This window comes from Haliaeetus leucocephalus, unplaced genomic scaffold (genome assembly GCF_000737465.1).
Source record: "Haliaeetus leucocephalus isolate CR32 unplaced genomic scaffold, Haliaeetus_leucocephalus-4.0 Scaffold484, whole genome shotgun sequence".
NCBI classification, from domain to species: Eukaryota; Metazoa; Chordata; class Aves; order Accipitriformes; family Accipitridae; genus Haliaeetus; species Haliaeetus leucocephalus.
Genome location: NW_010972920.1, coordinates 3,807,657 through 3,834,530, shown reverse-complemented (window position 1 = coordinate 3,834,530; position 26,874 = coordinate 3,807,657). Strand labels below are relative to the sequence as shown.

At 37.9% G+C, this 26,874-nt stretch overlaps 1 protein-coding gene across 1 annotated transcript in view; it reads right to left on the bottom strand.

Moving 5' to 3' along the window:
- Positions 1-26,874, bottom strand: part of ANK2 (ankyrin 2, neuronal) — a 321,961-nt gene that overhangs the window by 45,618 nt on the left and 249,469 nt on the right. The window contains exons 24-32 of the mRNA XM_010575540.1: positions 23,992-24,136; positions 18,592-18,694; positions 17,859-17,962; positions 13,264-13,299; positions 5,682-5,906; positions 3,872-3,970; positions 2,519-2,673; positions 1,357-1,568; positions 290-494 (exon numbers count right to left, since the gene is read on the bottom strand). Of these exons, the coding sequence (XP_010573842.1) occupies positions 290-494; positions 1,357-1,568; positions 2,519-2,673; positions 3,872-3,970; positions 5,682-5,906; positions 13,264-13,299; positions 17,859-17,962; positions 18,592-18,694; positions 23,992-24,136 (1,284 nt within the window). The remainder of the gene's footprint in view (positions 1-289; positions 495-1,356; positions 1,569-2,518; positions 2,674-3,871; positions 3,971-5,681; positions 5,907-13,263; positions 13,300-17,858; positions 17,963-18,591; positions 18,695-23,991; positions 24,137-26,874) is intronic.

Below are 26,874 nucleotides of genomic sequence, written 5' to 3'. Positions count from 1 at the left end.
ACTCTGCTAGGCAGAGGTATGTTGGTTCTCAAGAAACAAACTGTAAGGAAGATGCAAAAAAAACCAAACCCGAAGTCTATGATTATATTACACATCTCTTGTTAGTCCAAACAACAAATGTTATTTCTGCTATAAAGTAATTGTTTGGAAAGTAGTTTATTTTTACAGCCTCTCATCCCAGTCAGGTTTTCACCAAGCTTCCCATGTGTATAATCAGTTTAACATACTCAGCCCACAATGACTGACAATTTTAAGACGCACATAAAAAGCTCTAGTATTTGCATCCTACCTGTTATGCTGCATAGTAACCTTAAAGTGGGTGTGTCACCTCCATAACCATTCATGATCCCATCACTGGAGGCCTTGGGGACAGGAATCGTCATCGTGATGGGTTTATGGAACTTCCTCCTCCTGGGCTCCAGTGTGACTATAGGACTGAAGGTAGCCTTGTTGCCTAAAATCTTCTTTGTAAGCTCAGTATGCATAGGTTGAGCCTTTCCAAAGCAAGAGACAATAACAGAATAGTTACTTGAAAACAGGTTAACGAGCATGTAAAGAACTGGGTCTGTATATTGCCACAAAACCCTTACGTTAGTACAGTAAATGGCACAATTTCCCACAAAAATCTGCAGACAGAAGAACTGACGGCCAGTGAGAAGGGGAAAACTGCCTTTTTCAACTTTCCCACACCTTCCTCCTTTTCCTATCCCCCTTCTTGGTGCTTGTCAGACCCTTTACAGCATTAATTTAATACACTTAACCAGCAGCAAATGATTCCCTTGTCTCCTTTTTTTTTTCTTAGAACAAGGTCTGAGCTATTTTAGTAACCTACAGCTATTCACGAGGGATTTCAACAAGCACAGACTCCTGGGCAAGGTAAGTTGTGGATGCATGCAGCAGGAGGAGGGGATGGAGGGAGGGGAAGGACTTTCCCTCTTTCAGTAGCAAACTGTTAGGCTGGTTTACTTCACACTGAGAATCTGTACATTTGACCTAATTATTACAGCACTTCACACTTCTCTGATGGCTTTCATAAGAACTATTTAAGAAATTGTTCTATGACCTACACTAATATATCATCATCACCACCGAAACTGGGTGCTTTTCCCAAGATCATATATAGACAGTTAACGGACAGGAATCTGAATTAACTGGAATACCGAAAGCTTTACCACTAGCTTTGACTTCCGCATGGATTTTGTTTTTTTAAATTATTATTTTTACAAGAAGCATTCTAGACAACAACATGCAACATAATAAGCTGCATATGCTGGCTCTCCATTCAAACAAGGTGATTTTACATTAAAAAAAAAAAAAAACAAAAACAAGATAAGCTTTGTAATTGTTTCATTGTACCTGAAGGCCAACGCGAATTCGTTTGGTTAGAGCCCCTTCCGGGAAGACTGCCTGCACTTGTGGTACAACAGTGCTGCTCAGCACACCTCCCTCAGGTCCGATAAGGTTGCTGTCCTGTTTGATCCGGGATACCACTGCAAAGTACTGAGGGAAATCTCGGGTGATGATGCGGCAGATACGTTTCTTCTCAAGCTCCTCTGGAGTGTCAAGTACTGAGGCCAAAAGAGAAGATGGTCAGAGGACAAGAATATCGTAGAAACAATATACAGTGAACTTCAAAATGCATTCAAGCTTTTCACAGTTTAACTGCAACTTACAAAAAGAATTTTCTCTAGAAATGAAAAGGGAAAAGGAACCATATCCCAGTATTTTAAGTTCCGTTAAAACAGAGAAAACAAGAAAGGAACAGACAGACTGAACAACTAACTGAAGGGAGCTTAAGACAGCAAACTCAGAACGTGTTGACCACATCCCCCAAATCAGCAGGTAAACAAGCAAAGGGATTGGTCCAAGCCCCTTTCTACTTTACATGTTTACACTACAGCCTGAAGTAGCATCCAGGAAACTAAACTCCAAATCAAAAAAGTACCAAAGTATGACTTCGGCCTTAAGTATGTGATTTGGCTTGTTTACTTTTGTTTAAAAAATAAAAAAATTAAAAAAAAATCAAAATTAATAACAAATTCTGCAGATCCTAGACAGCCCAAGGCCATTCTGTTCTCTCAGAAAGCAAGAGTACCCATGACTGACATTTCCTCCCACACATGTAGCTGCTTGGAAAGGTTTACTACGGTAATTGCCTTGTTTTGGAAAGATGTTTGCCATAGAAGCTTTTCTTTCAACACTATGAAAAGGAGCAGTAGAAAACGTAAGTCTAGCATCTACTGTCAGCTTCTTGATGGTAGATTTTGTTTTGTCCCACTACTTCAGCAGACCATGCAAGGCAGTAAGCACAAGTATACAGTGCTTCTGCTGGCTCCTGTACTGAGAACATGATCATGCTCCAGTGCGACTGAAATGAAGTATCTGGAGAATGTAGCATCAGAAATTCTAGGGCAGACCAAACATAGGGTGCTAAATAGAATAAATGGAAAAAAGCTATTACCCACAGTTACAGAAGTAATGCAGGAGCAGAATAAATAGAAAAAGTCACACTGGATACCTTCATCCATCCCATTCAAGATTTCATTCAGTTCATCCTCAGTGTATTCACAGAAATGCTCCTTCCAGCTGTCCCCATTCTCACTGCGCAGGATCACCAGCTCTCTCTCTTTCCCACGCAGAGCAGCAAAATGGGGAATCTCCACAATCACAGGCCTGGCACAGCAACACAGCGCATTAAATGCACACGGGAGAGAGGAAGAAACAGGATTAACAGCAACTCTATTCGGTCTGCTACAAAGTGACCTGGAATTCTACCTATTTCACTGGAATACTTTGGCATAATCCTAAACTAGTAGGTCACTAACATATACTAGATTTTTACAGGGACCCAGTAAATGCTGAAGGACAGATTAAAAAGTGCATTCACCTCTTTCCACAGTGCAAATGATATTTGGTAAGATAATAGTGCTTAGTTAGAAATTTGGTGATTGTTTTGCCGGTTCATAAAAAAACTCATGCTCATTATAGGTGTCACTACTGTCTGGGTTAACCTGTGCAACTTCATTTCAAAGAGAATCTACTGTAACGTATATGAATAGTAGGACAAATTCTGATCTCACTTATACTAGTGCAAATCAGAATAATTCCATTGCAATCAGCAGGCAATTGTATCCTGTGCCAATTTTACTTCATTGTAACTCTATATATTCCAATGAATTTATTCCCGATTTACACTCTGGGAGAGATAAAGGAGGTCCAAGGAGATCATCTGGGTTTCTATTTCAGTATAGGAGATAAGAATTTGCTGTGTTGCCTTACAAGCAGATGTCAATGTATTTATCAGTGTATGTGTCCATATATATACACACACATATACAACACATGTACATATATCTATATTTATATATACATGTACATACATACTCTTAGAAATAACAGAGAAAATACAAATATATTTGTATATACACTTCTCTAATTAGAGGACTCACACAGGTTACCGTGTACATAAGTAAATGTCATGTGTTCTATTATACTGGTGGTATCCAACATATAACTTATTGAATAATCAGTCCTTGATACAAAAACATCTTTGAATTTACAGTAGATTCCTTTTTTTTGGTCCCAATCCAGGTTGCTTTGCTACAGACATCAAGCACGTAACTAGGAAGATTTCATGCCAAAACAAAAATGAAGGCCACAGTACTTTAAGAAAAAGATACAAACATACCACCAAAACAAAACCACATACCACAAGGGTTGAAAAATGGTCCACTAAAGGTTAGGTATACAAAATTTCAAATAATAGAAAGGGACGATATCATGGGCATAATGACATAAAAAAATCATATTGCAGAAGGAGGAGAAGAATGGGGAGGTCAGCATCCATCAATTTGTTTCAAGTCTCTCCTACCCAAGGAATTTGGTCCCAGGAGGCCCCAGCTGAAGGATTCGGCTGACCAAACTTTCTCCCTCATTAAGTGGGGGAGGAGCCGTAGGCAGATGAAGTTTACTGAGTACATCCAAAGCAGCAGTGAAAGAAAGAACATAAATAAACTTTATGTATTTTTTGTGCCAGAACGCCAGTGCCACTGTCTGGTCCACAGAGTGGAATTAGGCTGTACACTGAATAAGGTTCCGTCCTAGCGATGACAATTTGATGATCAAAATCAGCAAAATTAGTTTTGCTAATTTAGGATCTTTTCCTGCTTATGGGAAGACAATGGGGGGGTTTGGCAGCGAACTCAATGGGAACAGGAGCTGGACCTTAGAATGCATCTCTGCAAACAGTACAGTAATTGTCTGATTTCACTGCCAGTACAACACCTAGAAAAACGCTTGCAGGAAAGGCGTAAAGATCTAAGAATGAATAAAACTGTGCTATATCCTAGTCTTTCAGGCGAGACATTCTCATTAGATAAAGAAACCATTAAAAAGAAAATGGGAGACATACTTAAGGTCAATTTGTGTGTGACAAAGGTAATGGGAAGACTGAATGTGACAGCACAATATTTCTTCTGCTCTTTAGATTTCTTTCTGCTTCTCTTTAAAAGTGACCAAGATGTGAAAAGAATAAGTGGTACAAAGCATCTGATTAGCCAGCTTGTTTGCTATTACTTCTGATATTAAAAGGTATCCTGTCTGTCAAAAGGAATGGTTGGCTTGCTCTTAGCATCCCATTTGCAGTGTTTCAAAACTGCTCTTGCTTTTTTACCAGATTAGAGCAACAGCAAAGTAGCTAAAAGATGTCTTGGGTATGTTCTCCTTTCACACTCCATGTAAAAGCATTGGGCAGTTAAAAACTACCTATCAACATTTTTCTCTCTTTTCTCTAAGCTCAATCTTTTAGAAAAAACAGTAACGAAGATAGTGGCTCTGATGACTGCCTGTTACAATAGGATTTTAAAGCAACGGATTTCGTTCAAAATGGATTTAAACGATTGCTGTTTACAGAGTCACTTTTTTTTTTTTTCCTACAATTTCTGAATGAAGCTATTTATCATAATAGAAGGGGTTCCTTCAATCATCCACTTTTGGATGCCACAGTTGATAGGGAGAACAGTTGGTAAAACAAATAAAAAAAAGTGTATAACTGCTGCTTTCAGCTGAAAATTGCTAAAAGAAGCTCAGCAGCAGACACAAATCTGATCTTTCTACGGGTTTTGCAGCATAGGACAAAAGAAATGGCAAAAAAATGCCAGGGTTGTCCTATTGCTTAATTTAGCAATTGCAACCCCAGAAAAATCAAAGGCACTGTGCTTCCCTGATAGTCCAAATTACTGATAACACAACGCAAGTCTCTAAAATAAGCAGCTGTAACTTGTGTTGTATATGTAGCAGGCTTTACATTTGGGCTTTAGATCAGTGCTGTGCTATTCATGCCTTGTATGTAGATTACTTAAATATAGTATGAACTCCCTTTTCTGGCTGCCAAGGGGTCTCTTCCCACTATAATATCACAACACTGAGCAATAATTATATCCAAGGAAGCACATTAACCTTAGCGCTAGTGGTTAAAATATCCATTTTCAAAGGAAAAGGCGTAAAAGCTTTGTGAATTGTTAGCTAACAACCGATTTGTATTTCGCACGACCAGTCTGTTACCGTATGTTACAAACATCTTTTCCTGTTCAAGTCTCGAAAAAGGAACCATTTCAGTGCAACTTGCAAACAGATGAAAGTAGACCGAACATTTTCCTTTAGGCCATAATGGCACCCCTTACCCAAGAAACTGAGCACCAGAAGGTCCAACTTCAATTAGGCGGCTGGCCAGACCTTCGCCTTCCACCATAGGAGGCATGGTGGCCAGTCTGTGGCGTTTCACCAACCGGCAAGTCACTCGTGTTGGAGCAGTGCATTTCCGCGGAGGAATAATGATTCGTAGTCCGTTATGTCTGCAACCTCTCATGGCACCCCCACGAGCATCCACCATGAAACTAACTAGGAAGCTGAAAAATCAGGGGACAAAAATTAGATACAAAACATATCGAAATTCCTTTGGTTATGTTCCACATACATAACAAACTACCTATGTAAATATAGCTCTTTCTCAAGATGTACATTTAGAAAAAGCCTTTCTCCCATGTGAAGCACCAAATCACGCTAAGATAATTTATTAATTAAACTGACAAGTGCTATCTAAGAGTTCTTCACAGAAAGTCTTATCTTGCAGTGCTGCTGTTGGTAAAAATACCAGCAGTCACTAATAAATGTGAGCACGTGTGTATGTACCTATTAGAGACAAAGTCAAGTGCAAATATCACTACTCTGTACCTGCAAGCATCTATATCGTAAAGTTGGCACTCTTTAAATACTTTACAAGCAAATCTTACCGAAGAAAACTATTTATGACTCAAGAACGTAAAGCCAATTCTGATTGGAGGGGTTGTTGGGGTTTTTTTAGGTTATCTATATAATTTTCTAGGTTTTTGATAAACTAATTTTCAACAAAAATGGATTAAAAAAAAAATCAAATTTCACTCTGGAGTGCGTGGATACAATTCCTAATACATCAGTGGAGCTAGCACCTATTTGTATAAAAAACCCAACACGCCATTATTGTTTGAAGACAAATTTTGGACTTTGGTGAGATGACAGTAGCTACAGTCACTATAGAAGAGGTTTATTTATGGATTTTTGTTTTTCTGTGTTACTTTGCACAGCAATACAATGTCCCAGTGGAAAACTTACAGCTGCAGAAAGCCATCTACAGGGAGCCCTCTTCTAGCACGAGGTAAGTTATCTTATTTATTTCTTTTTCTTTGAAAGGGAGAAAAACATTTCATGGAATTTCTTTTATGCTGAACTTTTTATACTTCCATATATAATCAACAGGTAGATTTTGACAAGTTTGTTACAAATATTGGGGACATTCTTGGGAAAGGTGTAGAACTACTTCAATTTTTTTCACTGGTTTATGACTTAGGATCATGCCTGATGTGGGATGGGAATGTCAGGTTGCTGGAAGTGAAAATTAGATGAGACAGAATGGTATCAGGCCTACTTCTAGCCACTAAAATAGAATCATCACATGGGGAGTCGCAGAAATGCTACTGAAGGACCTGCAATAGAGAAAAGCCCTTATAACATGAGTAACAAATACAGGTATTTTTCCACTGTCCCCTTGACCATTCTGTGCAACAAACATTGCATCCATTCATTGTCCACACAGCTACAAGTAATTCCACATGCTGTAAAAACACAACACTCAACACACCGTGCAAGTCAGAAAAATGGATGATGGAGAGGAGCCACAAGCGCCAGTCAGAAGCACACCATGCACCACAAATGCCAGTCTTTCTCACACATGCAGTCTCCTATTCTACTGCCATTCATATACCTCTAGATTTTGTTTAGTGTAAAAGTCTGGGTAGTACAACCATTATCTCATTCCTTAGAGGTTGGTGTTTCTGTGGTTTTAACAAGGGGGAAAAAAAGAAAATGAAAACATTTTACAGCTTTGATTCCCTGGGGATTAATTTAGAAAAATGGGAGCTTCCTTCATAAAATACATACTTTATACATTTTAAAGCACAGATGAAAGATGAGCTTAAGAGATACTAAATGCTCAATTGTTGCAATAATGCTCTGTGGCTTGCACTGCAATTTTCCTTTAACTGTATGAAGTAGTGTTATCAAAGTGGTTCTGAATTATGTTTCAGAGAATCAGTCCAAGTCTCTGTCATAATGGGTGCATTAGAGGTAGTTAATAACACTGAGTGCTGAAAGAAGAATTTCACATTTTGATGCTAATACGATGAGCAACAGAAATATTACCCCCACAATTACCAGAAACTAATGAGAGCACTTACTGAATTAAATTAGCATTCACATTTCTTATTGTGTAAGCTGTCATGAATACAATTTTTAGGATTCAATTATTTTCATTATTGACATAATACTCAAGACCGTATACTTTAACAACAGGATCACCTTCTTTCGCTGTCCATTAGTGAAATATTAGTGCTAGGTCACCTTTCTGTCTTATGTCCTCCTTAGCTTATCTCCCCATGTGTCTCAGCAATGCCAAAGCCACTGTTAAGTGCTAGAAGAGTATGTACACACAAAAGGTAAGGGTCCAAATCAAATAATCTCCGTTCTGACCACAATAATGGGTTCTGCTGCTTTTAGTATCATGCTCTTTCTCCGTATAGTAATTCCTTTCAGACTAACGAAAAGATAAGCAGAGTGCTGAAATAGCAGTGCCTTCTCATAAAGCACACGTTACCCAATTAAGCTAACTAGCTTGCAGTGTAGAACCAATATAAAAGCTCAAGAAGCAGTGGTCATCCTTGATTTTGACCATCTGTAACAAACTGGTATCTCACCTCACACACAGTCATAGCCTTGTGTTCCCACACCTGCAAAACTTGGGATCTAACACAGATCAATTAAAAACTGAGTGTGGCATTTGTCTCTAGTAAACACTGGAGATGCAAAGGGATACCTGTGTGTGTTCAGGCCTTAAAGTTGCAACTCTTTCTTTCAGTTTAAGTTTACTGAACATGCCTGGTGGGTCAGAGAAAGGTCTGTCAGTGAATCTATGGCAAGGTCTATCAGTCAGCTGTCACTGAAACCAACTACTGCTCCAAAGAGTGGAAGAACAGGCAAATATAAGTATCATTGGAAGGTGGACACAAAGACAACAATGATTAGGATAAAAACAGTAGGACATTATTATTATGCACTGTAAAAACAACTCTTTATACCATAAAAAAGATCTAATGTATTTACTAAATAACGAGACACAATCTGGCAAACAGGAGTGTTCATCACAGTATACACCACAAAATAGACTTGTGCCATATCACTGAAACAGACCCCCAGATGAAACGGGAGATTCCTGAAGGGTTCTGTGACTTCTGGTTGAGTCTGAAACCACCTAAGAAACTGCAGGTACCCTTCAACTGCTGGACAGCAAATTCAGGCAAACATAGATTAGTATGAGGACAGCACAGAAAGATTAGTGCCAATTGTTATAGTAAATATGGAGGAGCCGGTTCACAAAACCACTTATATACTACTATGAAATGTCCAGAAAACAAATTTTGGAGAACTTGCACGAATATAGCGCAAAAGAAAGAAACTGAAGGGGAAAATTCCTCAGCTCCAGAGCCATGGCATAAAAGTCTGAAAGGATGGTACACTGATGCAGGATTTGTAGAGCTGACACAAAATGTACAAATACATTCTTTTTCCCCATACCACCCTGTTTATTTCCCAAACTTTTTGCCACGTTCATTTTTTCATCCACTTATTTAATCCGATTTCTTTTCATCCCTGTTTCTAAATCAGCACGTTTCACATAATTTTGGATATGTAATAGAGTCAAGCAATTAATTCATAACAAAGCATTTTCTGAATCATAGCAGCCTCTTTTTCTGCCTATTTGCTACATAATAGGGCATCTGGATGGTGACATTACTGTTCCAGGACTGGAAAAGCTTTGCCCTTTTGCAGGACTGTGTATATCAATATACAAATAACTCCGACAAAATGAAGGCGTGACATAAAACATGCTTTCTGAAATGTGCATTTAGGAAGGTGAAAAAATTGTATGACTAATATATAGGAAATGTAAAATGCAAATTAATTATTTTGTTGCCCACACACACACGCATTATTTTTCCTCTCTCTAATGTTTCTTTTACCAGATGTTGTTAAGTGACAAGACTGAGACAGGAAGAGACTGTACTCAAATGAACAAACAAAACTAGCAGCAATAATTGGCAGATTGAGCCATCGCTCTGGGAATTGGTACCTTTTCATTACAAACTCCCATGATCAAGAATAAAATAATACGTAATACTAGCATATGAATAACCCTAACATCATATATACTCCCTGAAGCTTAGGTGCAGGGGTGCTTCTCTTACTGCATGCAGAGAGACAGTGCTTTGCCTTACCGTCCCTCAGAGGTACCCATTCAATCTTTGCATCGATCTTCCCTACTCTGACTTAAAACTTCTTAAGATCCTCCTTCTGCAAAGGGCGCTGGGTACCCTCTGCTCACGCTAACTGGACAGTGCAAAAAGTGACTTCTGGCTAAGCAGGAAACACAGAGCTTACTCCGTGTTCCATTTGCAGGAAGCACCACTACAAGCACTACCAACCATCTACGTACAGAGGATGAAGAGGAGAGGGCTCATGGAAGAGAAACACAAGTGACTGTGAAGAGTTTGGGGGGGGGGGGGGTGTTAATAAAAGGGATTAAAGGGAATCAGAAAGCTCTTACAGGTTATCACTGGAAGAGGAGAAGAAAGGAGGCATCCTAAAAAAATTAGGCTGATAAATGTTCCTTACGTGGGTCTGTGATAATTTATTATAATATTAAAAATTAAAGAAAATGTAAAAAAAAAACAAAATAACTTACAGGAACTCCATGTAGATATAATAGCTACAGTTTTCAGAAGGGGTTAAAAATGGCATAATAGGGAAAGGAAAACCTTAGCAAGGACTAACTATGGTTAAGAGAAATGAGGTGAAACTGAGGAGAGGGAAAACAATATAAATAGGAAAAAACTTTTGGACAGCTGATAAGTAGGAAAACATTTTTGTGAGCCATTTAAAACAAAGGTGGCCAAAATAAGTGAACTGATTGATCAAGCAATGCATCAAAATTACATGTACTTTCCATCAGCATGAGTCTATTTCAGAACATGTTTTAAACGTACTTCCTATAATAACTATATACAGGAGAAGCATCCTTCTTTAGCAGTGACCTTGGTTTATCTTGGCAATCCATGGCAACAACTTAAATTTCAATTAAGTGATGATTCAAAAATCAAACCAGGTTATGGGTTAAAGCAGCAAAGTCAAAATTTGTATGTCAGGGGTGACTAGGGCAACGCGATGATCTTTCTCAGTACTAAGACGACCTTTGAGTAAGTTTCGTTTTCTGCCAGTTTTAAAGGTTCAGTTAGAAATGATGCATGACACAAACGTGACCCTGACATTCTTACAGATTGGATCAATACTGAGCTTTCCTGAGATTTAGCAAGGTGGAGGTCCAATACGATAGCCAAATCAATGAAACAAATTAGGTTTTGGGAAATCATTGCCTTCTCTACTTTAAAGAGAATGAAGGGGAAATCAGGATTTTTTTATTATTATTTTTATTTTTTTATTTTAAGAAAAAATAAAGAACAAAAGTAATTCTTTTCTAGGAATAAGTTACAGACTGCAGGGGGAGTCTACACATGCTTCTGTTAAACACATGGTTAGCAGTTAGATCAAGCATCATCCATTCTCCTCTAATTTAGCAATACTTACTCATAAATTAGAGAGGCCATTTCATTCTTTTTAATTTTAGAGCAATTAAAAACTACATACTTGCCATATGAAAGGTAACTATATCAAATAACATTGGCTACAGCATCCTCCTGGTTGAGGACATATCTAGAAGGCCCCTAAATCTTTCAGGGTGTTTCCATGCCTTCTACAGAGAGCGCAGCAAACAGCAATGGGTTTTCTAATGGCTCCACTTGAACAAAACACAGACTATATATGTGCATTGGGTTTATTCACCTTACAAGGACAAAAAGTTGTGGTGTATTTTCAGGAAATATCTGTATTCTGGATCTGAGCCTGAGTTATTCCTTTTGCTGATCTTATTCATATGGAATTAACTTGGTTTTATTCTACACCTATGCTCATTTGAAAGATAATATCAGGATGAACAAATAAAATAAAAAATGTATGCGTAAACACTGGGGGGTGAAAGAAGATACTTATTGTGTGATCTGCGAAGAATCACTGCTATGTAAATAGCTTTGCAGAAGAGTCACGGTTTCAGGTGGCTGCAAATGCAAGCATGTTGGCACTCAAACACACTTTCTCATTCTGCAGAATCATTGGAAGAGCCATGCAAACCTAGCATCGTGAAGTGTCTTTCTAGAACAGGCAATAGTTCTTTGAACACACAAAACCAGATTAGGCAAAATCAATACACCACCACTTTCATACACTCAGTTCAGGTATGATTATTCTCTCAAACTAGCTAGGCAGGCACACATGCTCTCATCAGGTAGCAGGAAACAATAAAAAGCTCTAACTAGAGCACACATCCATTGTAGACAAATTTAAGAACTTTTCTGCATACATTATCTTAATTTTTAAAAGAAACTGGGAAACAAGGAGATAGCAGCATTCAGTGTTAGTCGCAGTGTGAAGAAGCAAAACCAAACAATCAGGGTGCTTCAGCCATTGTAAAGTGTTCAGCTGGAGAAGAAAAACTGATAGAGAGTCTGAAATTAAGAAAAAAGGCCTTGATCCGGCTCCCGTTGAAGTCAACAGCAAGTCATTCAACTACCTCAGTGTGCTTTTCATCAGGCTGCAACTATGCCATACATAAACAAGGCAAAATGCACTTCGGAGGAGGACAAAAAACATGATCCTATGCAGGAAACCACTAGAGTATTAACTTATGGTAACATTCTCTTCACTGCATTAGTCAACTAGAGAGAGTTTAAGTGACATGACCTAAAAATATGAGTTTGTAGTTTGGGTTTTTATTTTGCCATTTAATAATTTTGCACAGGGGAATATTTAAGATTTTCACCTTTCTACGGTTACGGTAAAGGAGATGAAGAGGTACTGTGCCAATAAACACCCAGTTTGCCAAGTGAAGATGATTATCTCCTTTGGGAAGGTACTGCTTCGGGTGTTCTGTGCGGGATGCAATGTGCCAGCGATTCAAACACTGATTAACCGAGGTCACACAAAAACCACATATGGCATGAAAAATTAAATATACTGGGTCTGTGCTGTTACTCTGCTAGTTCCAATATGGTGGCACAATTTGGAAAATGTGGCCGAGGGAGTGGCTCTGCAATATTCTTTACATAGACAAGTGAGATAAAAAGCCCACTTTGTAACACAACAGTTGAAACTAAACCTATCTACAGTGTTTTGTGTTGGATTGGGGGGGGGGGGGGGCCCCTTTTTTTTAATAATATTAAACCATGCCACCAACAGAGAGAATGTCTAGTTAATTAAATCAATGGTTAAAACAATCTAGGAATGCATAAGGAGCTTTGTTAAGATTTTCTGCAGTGGACTTAGGTGTCCAGTATTATTTTCTTATAGAGGACACAGCAGATGGGAGAAAGTGGACATGTACTGTATAAGAAGAGAAATAGGGCCATGTTTAACTATTACTGCTAGTCAGAGTAGATTATTTTTTTTCTCTTGGCTAACATGCCCTACCAAAACACTAAAGCATCCTGAAGGGAGGTAAGAGAGGAGGATAAATAGGGTGGGTAGGAAGTGCAGTGTATTAAAGAAAGAAATTATGCAGAAGTTCACCTGCTGTTGTCATGATCAAGACATGGAGAAGAGCATCTGCAATAGAATAGATGATTTAACATCAAAAAGGAAAAGAAAGGGCAAAAAAGAATGACTTAAATGAAATACTGAAATACTGGAAAAATGAAACAGATTTCTAAATTAAACACATGAACATATACACATATATGCATATTCATTGCAGGTAAGAAGGTAGGAGTGAGTATGGAAAATAAGCCTACATAAACATCCTTTGTTACAAATAGTTAACATTACTACAGCAGTAAAGCTAGAGTGATCTGCTTTCTCTACATACATTCTCAAACTGGAAGTCAGATACCTAAAAATGTACAGTTAGACTCTGAATAAATCTTTCAGAACAAGATTAGGGGAAATGCTGCTTGGTTTAGGTATCCACATGTAAAATTTGGACCATGGTATATCAAAGGGTAAGGTATCTAAGGTAATTCCAGCCAGTGTTTCTGATAACACAATAAAACATGATTTTCTTTTCTTCAAATTTCCTATCAATACATTCTGTCCTCCACTTTCTTCCATTTCAACATGTTTCTTGTCCTCCTTTTGTTCTGCACTACCAAATGACAAATTTCAAACTTTCAGTTTGACCTGTTTAGGCTCTTAGTAACGTGTCACATGGCCAGTGAGTTTTCTGATGCCGCTTTTTATTATATATATCTCCATTGCCATTTTCTTCCACTGACATGAACAGTGATTTGCTATTAAACACACCTGCTGTTTTTCCTTATTGTAACTTGCTGAATAAAGGTCATAAAGGCTACAGTATAATTTGAAATCATTTAGACTTTCAGATTTTAGAAATGACTATCAGCTGGTCGCTGCCAGGTCCTGTTTCCATAACTATTTCCAGGAAATTAATCTCACACTGGGGAAAACAATATTATGGATTCAAAATACAACACTTGAAATATATTTTGTTTACCTTGTTAGCAAGGATCCAGTCTCCTTTTTTGCAGACATGCAGCTAAGAATGATAATTCACATTATTTGTCACAGTTCAAGCTGCCCACTCCCTCATCCTGCTCCCTTTTTCATTGATGGAACCAACAACTTGCAGAAAGGTAAATTCACTAATAATATCCCAACTGTTTAATTTTGTCAGATACAAGTACTGATACACTTGGATCATCATCTGTTAGTCAAATAGGGACTTATTCCATCAAATTATATAAAAGAAATCAGTATCTTTCATTAAATAGAAGTTTTACTGTGAGCATGTCAGAGGTGGAAAAACTGCAGAGCTGCTACATATCTTGCTCTAGAACACAAAAGCAAGTTAATATCAAAGCATGAATTCAAAGCTCCTTCCTCACAGTGCCACATTCCTGACAATATGTCAGATTTGCCTCTCATACTTTTACATATTTGTCAGTAAAATTCTTAGAAATATAATCTATACAACTAAATTGTGGACATTTTTTTCACTGTATCACCAGAATCCAGGTATGAAAACAACATAATTTTGCACATAGTTTATACTTCAAAATCTTGCAGTCAGCCTTATCTTCACCATTCACACAGAACTACTGTGGGTGCTAGAGACATATGAGTATGATACTGTCAGGCAATGTCTAAATGCTGCATGTAAAAAGAAATCTTCTGTTTCGTGGGTTTTTGCCTCCCGACTTAATCACAACGTGTGTTCTTCCACCACAGGATATTGTGAGGTATGAGATTAAAACTGTGAAACACATCTGCATTTATGTAGGCATTAGTTCTGTCTCTCATAACGCTTCAGCAGGAAAGTATACATAATATCCCCTAATATTACCAGCAAAGAGATAAAAGTCTATCTTGTTGCATAGTTAGCACCCAAACTTCCTGGCATATTCAGAGATCCTTACCACTGCTCAATATGTAAGATCAGACAGTTTTATCAGGAGAAGCAAATCTGATTTGCTGAAAGGAAGTTTAAATGCAGGAATTCATACCTTTTCCTTCAGCCAATGCATGAAACTATCTGGAAACTGTTAGCTGTGTAAAATGACCAGGAGATGTTTATGTTGAGATTGTGAGCACCAAAAGACTGTTACCTCTTGAGAGAGAATTATTTTATTGCTTTCAAATTGGCTGCCAAAGACTCTGACCAAAGAGCTTGCTTTTCTTTCCTTATTGATGAAATTATCAACATACTGAAACAATAGTTACATATAAAGTTCAAATGGATGGTTAAAACATTTTCCCCTTCTGAGATTTCAGGCAAGAGACGTTTTGGTTAGTTACATAAAAGCTGAATTACATGCCTGTGAAATTCCACACCAAGAGAACAATTCTCTATAAATTTATCCTTTTGCTTGGGGGTGTTACACTATGATCCACAGAAACACTTCCCTACAATGGGAGATCAGTAAGAACCCAACAACAATTTGGGGTTAGCCACTTAAGTAGTGCAGGGAGAGAATAGTGTCATTTTTTTCTGAGATTGCACAGAATACAAAATTAAGATCATCTGTGGCAAATAAATTACTGTCCAATACTTTGCTGATGTGTTACTTTATAAAAACACGGTCTGAACTCAATACATCTCCAGTGTCTTGGGCAAAACCAAGGCCATACCCTTGCTTAAAGCCACTAACAATGTTTCTATAGGATTTCTTTTCAAACACTAGGAGTTTTCTTTCATGACAGATATATACTACTTCAGTGCGTGCACCTGAAATGTCAGCAGTGTTGCTAGTTCATAAGAACCTAGTAATAGTGTGTGTCTGTGTATGAAGGAGGGTGTAGGTGACGAGCAGGGTATAAATGACAAAAATATTTGTTGTTGTTGTTCTAGCTAAGTGAATGCAACAATCATGCACACAGTACTTCGACAATTGTTTCACTTTTAAATTAAGGTCTTACAAGCGAAACTTAATGTATTTTCCTAAAAAAGAGATGTAAACAAGATGCACCCCAACAATTTATGATAAACTTAATGACTTGCACAAATCTAAGCAAGATAAAAGTGAAGCATTGTACAGTCTTTTCCAAAGGCTGAGTAATCATTATTACGGGTTTCTTTATTACAATATTTAGTGGCAAGTTAGTTGGTATGTATAAAAAGAAGAACATAATTTGTGTTGTGTTAAATGTCACTATTTCATAGAAGGCTGCAGGGAGCATTGTTCCTATTAATATCAGATATTCTTATCCTATCGCTAGCATCCTGGTCATCCAAAAAGATCTAAATATCACTAATATTTTTTAAAAGAAAAACACAAAATGATTGCACATCCAAGAAAAAAATGCCACCTTTCCAGAAAGTATTTAGTTCATCCTCTGCAGTCACTGAAAGGACCTACCTTTCTGAAAGTGAAAAGTAACACGTCCTTTGGAAAAAGCCTGTAAACTATTTAGGGTTAGAATAAACCACCAAAACCATTTTAAAGCTTACATACTGGCATATATAAAAACACATACATATTGTACACATTAAGTATTTTCATTTAATTTGTTAGTTTTAGAGCTCAAGAAAAGCAAATCCAAACAACACTGGTCACAGCCAAATATCCTGCTATCAGCTAACAAACTTCTCATATATGTCACAAATCACTCAATTTGCAATCGCAGTTATAACAATATTTTTCCTCTTCTAGACCAGGACTGCCTGTCATTCCAAATGAGACTCCCGTGTTATTTTATGAAAGATAAGGACTGTCAGATTGTTGCAAACTCATTTGAGATTAACAAAACAAAAAAAAAACCACCAAACAACCAAACAAACAAAAAAACAAAAAAACCCCAAACCAACAACTTTCTCCTTGTTATGTCCAGCCATGCTGCATACAACACAGCTCTGCAGAAATAAAATGCTTTTTCGTGACATCAGTTTCTTATTAATGCATCTGCATGTGCCTCATCAAATGTGACAGCAGGACACAAGCGTAGAATTCAGTGTAAAGAATAAACTTACTTAAAACACTGTAAGAGCACTTAAAGCAAATGCACTCACAGATTTTGAGGCCAACCAGGATAAGTTTTGTACATATGAATTCGGCTGCGCCTGAGTTTTGACCCATCTTATTCCATTTCAATGAGCTTGCCTAAATGCAAATGCTTATTACAAAGAGTCAGTTGTGAGAATGCATGAACATAGTGGCCAAATATGTGTAAAGCACATGATGTTTAAGTTTCTTGCCTATTACACCGTTCATGTAATTTAAAATCCTTGGCTTCTTTCTTCAGTAATCATGACAAACGCTAGAGTTGGTGCTTACCTAAACTACTTCACTAGCATAGGAAGTACTCACCATCAGGAGTGATTAGGCCCTTGGTCTCAATTCTTACTAACTTTAAAAAGGCACTGTATTTATTTCTCCATAAAATTCACACAAACGCATATGTGTGTGTGCGCGTCAATTATTCATTCCTCTGGAACTTGACTGAAAGCTCACTGACTTGCAATGCTTTCAGTGGCTAGTCTTGGTACTCAGGCTTGCTTGACTGTCAGAGCTTAAGAAATCATAACAATTTATTGACAGCTCTAGGATGCAATGAATTAAAATATAACTCCTCGTTAAGCATTAGTTGAAGCTGCTGCCACTGCAGGTACTCTGTTTCTCTTTTTTTGGTATAATGCTAATTGATACACTCACCCTGAATGAATAGGGCTGGAAGAAAGAGCCACATTGTCCAAGTTTTCAGGGCCCCAGCTTAAGCGGTATGAATTCCTTTCAGCTTCTTTGGCCAGAGTTGTTACCTTGGTAAGCAAAAAACCCTCCTTTTTACTACAATAAAATCAGTTTAACAACCAAACAATAAGAAGATGTATTTTGCATAGTAGTGCCTAAAGCATTTAAACTTTTTTTAAAAAAGAAAACAAAGGAGTAATGATTGTGTTAAGATATTAGAAACCCCTTATTGTAATATTTTGTACTTACTGAAAGTAATCATATGTTAGTGGTCCCAGTGAAATTAATGCTGTGATTTACCAAAGTGGCATTTCCTAAATCTTTTTTTTTTTTTTTTTTTTTTCAACTACAAGCATGCTTCAGGATAGTATCTTTGAGGGCAATGGCCTTGAGTTCATTAGATCACCTGAATATTTAGCCCAATGGCTGTTAGCATCACTCAAAGATCAGTTAAAATGGAGAACATTATAAAGACCGTCCCTGTACTATATTCACACAGCTTATCCATTTATTATGGAATAGCGTTTAATATTGCACAGCATAATAGGCCATAAAATATCAATAAAAATGAGAGATTTATATTAAAATAAACAAAGCAGCACACACGACGTGGTATCACTAGTACAATCTAAACTGCAATCTTTTTATATTTCTGTATTTATCCAACCGATAAGTGAACTTAGGAGAATTTGCTTACCTGCTGGCTGGGGATTACAACCGTATCGTCAATCATGGCACTGTCCCTCAGGTAGGAGGCATGGCTCAATGTGTGGGACCTGTCTGAACTGAAGGATCGCAGGCTGGTAGGTTGGTTGGATGCCATAGCAATATATCAGCAGTACAGATGATGTTGTAAAGGTGTCATGATAGATCGAGTGGGAGAATGAAAAAAGCGTGCTATTAGCAATATGATGCAGCTTCCAGGGGGAGTAGATAATAGTCACGGGGGGGAAAACAGCTTTACAAATCTGTGTTATGCTACCTTTCTGACCAAGGGCCACAAAGTCTTTTGACTGAATTATTTACTTCAAAATGCAGAACCTAGAGACTGATCTAGGTGACAGTTCATTTTATACTCATGAATACTTTGTAATTGGCTTTGTGGCCTGATAGTTTCCTTATAATAAAGGGCATAAATTTCTTTTAAGTATGGCTCTTTGGAGAAGTTCTCTCTTCTGCTACGTCACACAAGCAAACCACTATGGAAAACCAGAATGCTAACATCTGAAGAAAAGCTGAAATGACTTTCTGAAGCTTTGTCATGATCTACTCTCTCCCCTTAAAACTGTAAATAAGTAAGCTTGATATTGTCCCCTGGAAGGTACACACAGCAAGGTGAATTGTGGCCAGCCGCAAGCTCCTGTGTAAAACAAAATTCTTCCTCTGTATGCCAACAGCATCTTTAGAGAGGCAGTCCAAACGTGAGCACTGTTTTCTTTGTAAGTACACACAGCTCTACAAAAAAACTGGTTGCTGTAGCAATGAGAGATGCAAGGCAGTAAATAAGCTGCTTCCAAGCACTGGCTCAGAATGTAACTGCAGAATCCACTAGCAAAAAGCAAAAAAAGACAAATAAGACACCACAGAAGGACATATTGAGGTAAATGGGGTTTCTGCTACCAAATACCACTAGTTTTGTCCTTTAAATATTTACTAGCAGCAGTATTACAATAGTGATTTTTAAAACCAGATCAACCACCTTCAGATGTTACACATGTACTCTGTGATATTGTTCTGCATCTTGAGGAATATAGTACATATAACTGAAAGAAGCAGGTTTTTTTTCATGGCTTACACATCCATGAGTAGTACTCCTAATGACTAACACACTGGATCAGAACAATAGGCCGTTTATCTAGATATGCAGACTTTTAAGGGATAATTCATTTTCAGTAGTTAGCAATAAAAAAGACGTGTACATTATGGACATGAGATTCAAGTGCTTTAAATGCAGATCTTGTGGATTCTGATTCAGACCAGTCAGCCTTCTTTAACAATAGCTACATTCACTCGATAATTTTTTTGATTCATTTTCAGAAGCAAGTGGTTATCTTATTTTTCTTAGAAATACATGACATTGAAGAATAATCAATGCTACTGATCATTGACTTATACCAGTGGCCTATTTAGCATACTAGGTGGATTGTACAAAACTGAAAGCAAAGATAGGTATTATGCAAGTATCAGCCTTAGGAAAGTCTTGAGAAAAAACCAATCCAATAGTAAATAATCTCTCTTACATGTCATGAAATGTCTTTCACCCAGACAAGTGGAAAAGGTGAGACAATGTAAGGCTGGTATTATTGGAATTATGCATTTCTGGAATAAAATTCCGATTCCATTAAAACAACCAACTAAATTTCAATAGGGACAGAAGTTTACCCTAACTGTCTGCATATAACATTTCAGAAAAAAATTATGAAAGGGAATCTTGACTGAAGAGTATTTTAGTTACATATTTTAGTGTGAATTGGGTAGGCAGAGTACACCTTGCTTGTTCCTAACAAGAGTACTTCAGTAAACATTTGTTCTTTGGTTGAAAAATAAGCCTCAGTGGCAGACCCCATTTGCCATCATTATCCTTTATTCATTTCAATGTTTGACACTTTCAGAACTGCTTCACTGTGCCATGCAATGCTTGTAAGAGGTTCACCATCCAAGTTGTAGGTTCTGCTATTCAGCTAATGTCATGTCCTTGATAGATACTGAATGAAAGGAAGTATGTACTAGATTTGACTGGTTATCTGTATGGTGATTTTGTCCGTATTCTCCTGCAAGTACCCAGCACCGCTACTGCCACCGCTACAAGTATCTTAGTACATATCCACTATGTAGTACCTGTACATAAGCTCCAGTAAATATCCAGTAGGTTGAGGGTATGGACTTTATCTACAGGCAAGGTATGCACAAGCATGACTGAGGTCTGCAGTAAATTAGAAGTCTAGATTTCCTACTACACTTCAGTTCAAAACTAGTGTTCAGATGACACAGCCCCTCTTCTGTGTGCTGTACCAGCTTAATGAAGAGCAAACCAGTAGTTAAAAGGTCTGTACTTCTGCGACCTAGAAATAAAGGTACTGACTGAAACAACAGTCCAGTTACAGAAGCGTAGTGGCACTGAACAGAACTTATTGTTTATTATTGTAATAAGTCTTCAGGGATCCTGTAAAAAAAAAAAAAAACACCTAAAACACAGAGACAACTAAACAACAAAACTAATGTCTACATACAGATTCTTTCCAAATCTGGGGGTTGTGGGGTCAATAGCGCTCTACTCAGCCCTAGAGACTGAACTGTGGAACCCAGGAACGCTACAAAGCTCCTGAACGTAAGAGTGCCTCTTGCCCGTGTTAGGTAATGCACGGGCATGTGTCACCCACCTCTTCTAAGCCCTGAATAGAGCCCAGGTGGTATCCAGAAAGTAAGAGCAGCACACTCTAGCCAAGTTTCTAATCTGGATGACTGGGAGGCCATGTTGCAGGACACATCCACTTGCCAGCCTAGACAGACCTCTAGCAATCTCTAGTCCAGCTGAGTGTATCTCTTGTTGCGGGAAGTGTATGTTGTTTCAGAAGCTGGGAAAAGAACCTGGTATCATTGAAAACTGCATCAATCAGCCTTGAAAACATTTCTCTATTTAAAGACTGAAAGGCTTCGTCACACTTGTCATAGACCAGCAAGGTGGAAGGGATTGAAAATGAAATGGGGTCTTTTCAAATAGTGGTGATCTGATATGGCCCAAATCAGTTCTGGCTCTCAATATCCAGAGGGAGAATCCAGCTAGTGTAGTCCATTCTCTTTAATTTTTATTCTACCACTGTTTCACCACACAGAGAAGGAAGACAGCTAACCTCCCCGGCAGCATGGTGACAGAAAGACAGCTACCAGCTGTTGCGATCTAGTGCAGTTTTCCTGATGCTTGCTAACAGTATTTGTACAGGAATCAGGGAAGTTTCTGTAGGACAGTGGCTATGTCATACTATGACCTTTCTAGACAGAGGGTACTGTTGGATCAATATTCACCACTACGTATCATACTCATTTGAGACTATATCTCAAAAGCAGCGTCGTTCATTTGGTTCTCCAAAACAACTTTCCGGCATACAGCAGGCCTCCAAAATGGATGAACAGAGACAGGTGCCATAAAAGGATAGAGAGACAACATGTTTTCATGCTATGTAATACCTACCTGGGCATGGTGCTAATGAAAGCATATGAAAAAGAATGAAGGGGAGAGAGAAATAAAATAAACAGGGAAGATGGTTACAAAAGAAAGAGATATGTTTTTAAATCAAATTGTTTAATGCATAAGATAACATGAGTCTAGACTGCTAATACTATTTTGCTTTACTGAATTTCTTGAAAAACCAAAGTCAGTTTAATGCAATGAAAATCACATTACAGCAAAAGCAAAATAATTTAAGCAGTCTCTGTGAAAATTCTTACAACCAGTAACCTGACAGTGACAGAAAATGAGACCATGGAGTTAGAAAGATGTACTTTTTTCTTTCATTCTTTCTCCCTTTATAATTTTGCTTCATTTCAATATATTCATGCTTGATACAGGACATGAAATAATTTTCATACAACACAAAATAAACACATCAATTACATGCCAGTGAATTTCTACTGAAATCCACTGACAGTATTTAAAAGCTAAAATATTCTAAATGGGAGCAGAAACTAGCTTAACACTTGCCTGCACAATCATTTCTATAACACATCTTAAAATTAAAAAAAAAACAACAAAACTTTGTACCATTGAAAGCACGTGATAAAAGGTTTTGATTTTTAAGCATTCTGATGTAGTTCATAAACATCCTCTCAGACTTAAAAAGCCACACAGTCACTTTGTTTTCAGTGGATTCACTGGGGCTGTCTAAAAACCAACAAAGACTCCAAGCTTATAAGACCTGAATGATGAGGGATTTACACATGCTGTGAGGCAAACCAAACTGCTTCCTGGCATCTTTTGTTCCAGGAGCAATTCATAGCCTACTGAAGTAAACAGAACGGATCCTACTGATTTCACTGAGCTTCAGAAATGCTGCCAGAATAACAACCAAGACTGGAAAATTAGGTAGGTTAAAAATTCCTTCTGTTGCCAAGATCTCAACTTTTTTCTTTTTTTCCTTTAGTGAATCCCAATTCTAAAGGCAGTAAGTCTGGAGACATTACTGATTTACACTAGACATTGTCATTTTCAAACAGGAATGCCCGGGTAGCCTATTCTAAACTAGAACTGTGGGTGTTACCCTGCCAGTGTGAGCCTACACTTCTGCTCACTAGTAAAGGCTCTAATTTTGAAAAGGGAACTCCATATTTTTTGTAGACTATAGTGACATTGCTAAAATAAAATAAAAAAAATAAAGATTAAAGCTGCAGGCATTATTATTCCGCAAATACATCTAGGGTTAAATTCAACTTGTTAGATATAAGCAAATGAGTAAGTTTTCTGGACTGCACACACCTTCTTTTTTTCTAATGGTTTGGGGTTTTTTATTTACAACATAAATACAGTGCTGTGCCAGTAGAAGGAAACACTTCTCTTTCCTGCTAATTCAACCATGATGAAACAGAAGGAATCAATGTGCTTGCTGACAATACACTCACTGCTAATCCAATGCAGGATGACCAGGTCCATTGCTCTTTTTCTTATATCTATAGCCAGCAAACTTCTCTAAAAAGTCAGCTCACCTAACGCTGAAACACCCTGTCCACCTATCGACCCATCACCTGACTCACGACAGGAGGCGATGGGCATGATTCATAAACCCTTTCCATAGACAGCTATACGCTTCTTCCTTTGCCTGACCGCAGAGACAATAAAGCAAGCTATGTCTTTTCAAGAACCAAATAAGAATCACAAACAAATTCTTCATTAGACTCCGAGTACAGTATTAGTGCCAAATGTACTCATTTCTGGACAGGTCCTACAAAGTGGTGACTGCCACACTGACATCCCTAATAAAGAAATGTTTGACAAGTGCATCCCATGTCTCCCTTGAGTGAAGGACCCCGAGAAAGGGATTTCAAACATGTATAACAAAATGCGTGCAGAATTATCGTGAGAAAAGATACGTGTCCAGGCAAATACCTGTCAGATCGTCCTCCTTCCAAGCTGTACCTTAGGTAGTTCATACCATCTAAGAACTGGCTGCTTGGTAAAGAGTCATCTCCTAGTTCTCTGAGGTCTTCTGGCCTAAGGTACTCTCCTCCATCTCCTGTCATTGTGTCATCACCTTTAAACCAATCACAGAAGGGATAGAGATAAGCACACACAAGTTTGATTTCATTTACATGTTGGGATCTAACAGCTGGATGGCACAATAAACACGAAGGCATTTTCCACTCAGGAAACACTGCAAACCACAAGCAATTAATGTATTTAATGAAACTGGCACATCAAGCAGGACTTGGAAAAAAAAAAATTGAAATCAAGGTGATTAATCAATTAGATTTAATCTAATTTTTGCTGTTGCACATACTGGTAAGAGGCAAATTTCTTTGCCGCTCTCTAAAGCATGGTCTCTCTGTTCCTTTATCCATTTTAGCGCTCTGGTCACAGCTACACTGTATCACAGCCTGACAGTTTATGATTAAATATAGCTACTTACTTGACTGTAAACTATGTGTTTTCAGCTGAAAAGGTGTTTTCTGTGGCCTTATGCCTGATAGTTGCAAATCCTAATTTAAACTCTCCATTGTCCAAACTCCACATCATATGAGGCTGTCTCACCCATGTTCCAACATCATTCTGTGATCAGCAAAAAAATTCTTTTTTTCTAAAACATGGCAATATCCAGAAACTGGAAATAAGCTCACATGCATAGATGGCAATGATCATTAATCAGAAAAGTAATTAATCATGAATCAAAGCCTAAATGATCATTGGCTATCTGACATAGTAAGCTTTTTGCATATACTCTGAATAACAAGGTTTAATTTTTTTTTTCAATCCAAAATTATTTTCCCCAGGAAATTCTGTCTATATGAAGTCACAGTTTGCTTTTCCCCGGCAGACTAACAAAACAGATTACATTGCCAAGCAACATGTAGATGTTTCTTTCCATTCCCGTTTGCAACACGGTTTCTCTCCACAGTTTCTGCCTGGAGATTTCAGTCACTTTCCCAATGGTTAATTACTACTGCATGAGCCTGCCAGAGGCTTGGTGTGGCCCACAGAACCGCACAACATGACCCTAGGCCACTGATACCTTCAAACTTTCTCATTTTCTAAGCTGCAGGGGCAAACGACAAGAACCTGAAGCTCAGTTACATGAAGGAGACTGCACCTGTTACACAGGAACAGTCTTCAAGGGGCTACACATTCCAGCTGCAGTAATTCACCCTGATATGCTGAGAAACTCGAAGGATTGTAAAGGTTAGGTAAGTGGTATCCGTACTGTTTCAAACAGAATTCATTTGGGCACCAGGACAGTTGCCACTTGTGTGATTTGAAGTCTTAATAAAGCAGAAATCACAAAACCCAATTACTGTTACTGCTGCTGTTTCTGGTAGAGCATCTCTCCCTCACCCCCCACAAAAAGTTATTGGTATTACAAGCTATAGGAGTCATGCTCACTAGTAAAGGAAAAAATATTTCTATTTCTTTTCATGAAACAAATCAAGCTAGTTTTTCTAGCTTGATGTTTCAGCTAATAAATAAATAATTTATAATTTGTCAGCTAAAACTAAGTAATCTTTTGGGGTTTTAAGATTTTTTTGTATACACAAATATTATAAGTAAAAATGAGGCCTAAATCTTTTCAGTATAATAACAAAAGCTCTTGAAAATTCCATCTGCCCACATGAAGAGGGAGAAACTGGGCACAGTTTCACAGAAAACAATAAAATGCATTTAATCATTGCATGTTTCCTGTCTTCTGACAGATGATGCCTCCTGTTTCCTGGGAATGTCACATTGTAAAGCACGGGGCTTAGTGAAACTTGGAAGATATTAAGGCAATGCTGTTAATCAAACAGTAAAAGGAATTTCAAGTTATATTTCAAATAAACTAGATACTTATAATCACGCCAGACATTCCTTCTATAATAGAAACAAAGGCAAAATCTTCACCACTTTCATCACACCCACATCCTTTAAAAAAAAAATCCGAACTCTACTCTTATTTCAAGCTTTGGCCTCTCATCTAAGAGTTGTCAATAATGGGTCTAAGTAACACTAGCTGTTTCATGTGAACATCTGCAAACAGTATCCATGAATATTTCACAATGTCTTCAGAACATTCATCTGTTGGTAACACAGCTTACTTGCTAGCATACTGGTCTTGAGTGAGTGACCTAGAAGTTAAAGTCACTCCCCACCAACCCCTTGCGCGCTTCCATCTTTCCTTAACGAGATGAACTCCCAAAACAAGTAGTGCCTCCTAGTATGTGAAGAGAAAAAAATATGTATTTAAATCTAAATGATTGTGTAGCAATGTAACATTTCATACATTTGTGGTTACCTGAGTGTCTTAATTCCTGCTTTGCAGGGCAATTGCACATAGGCAAAGCAAATCAGTCTGAGTGTAACAAGCACTCACTCATCCTGCCAGTAATATTGTGTTGTCATTAAAAGATCTAAGACAGCTACATTCCTGAGTCTCAGTCAATTCAAACGTACACAGACATGTCATCCGCCGAGAAGAAATTACGTATTCAGCTGACCATGAGCTTCTTTACACAGCAAATCTTACCAGATGGGTAGTTTTGTGGCAGTAGAAGAAATTATCCTTTCTAATCACGTTAGAAAAGATTCATTTGCCATCATATTCCCCATCAGGTTAACGACAGTAACGTTTTCACCACTTACTACGCAGTTCATGACAAACACAGCCCTTGACGTTGATGCTCCATGATTTGCACTGGCAGTCTATGAACTTACAGGTGGATTTCAATGAGTTACCCACTTAGTGATTTTTCTTCTGTTTACTTGAAAGAACACCTTCCTTTCTTCAGTGACACCAACGCACTT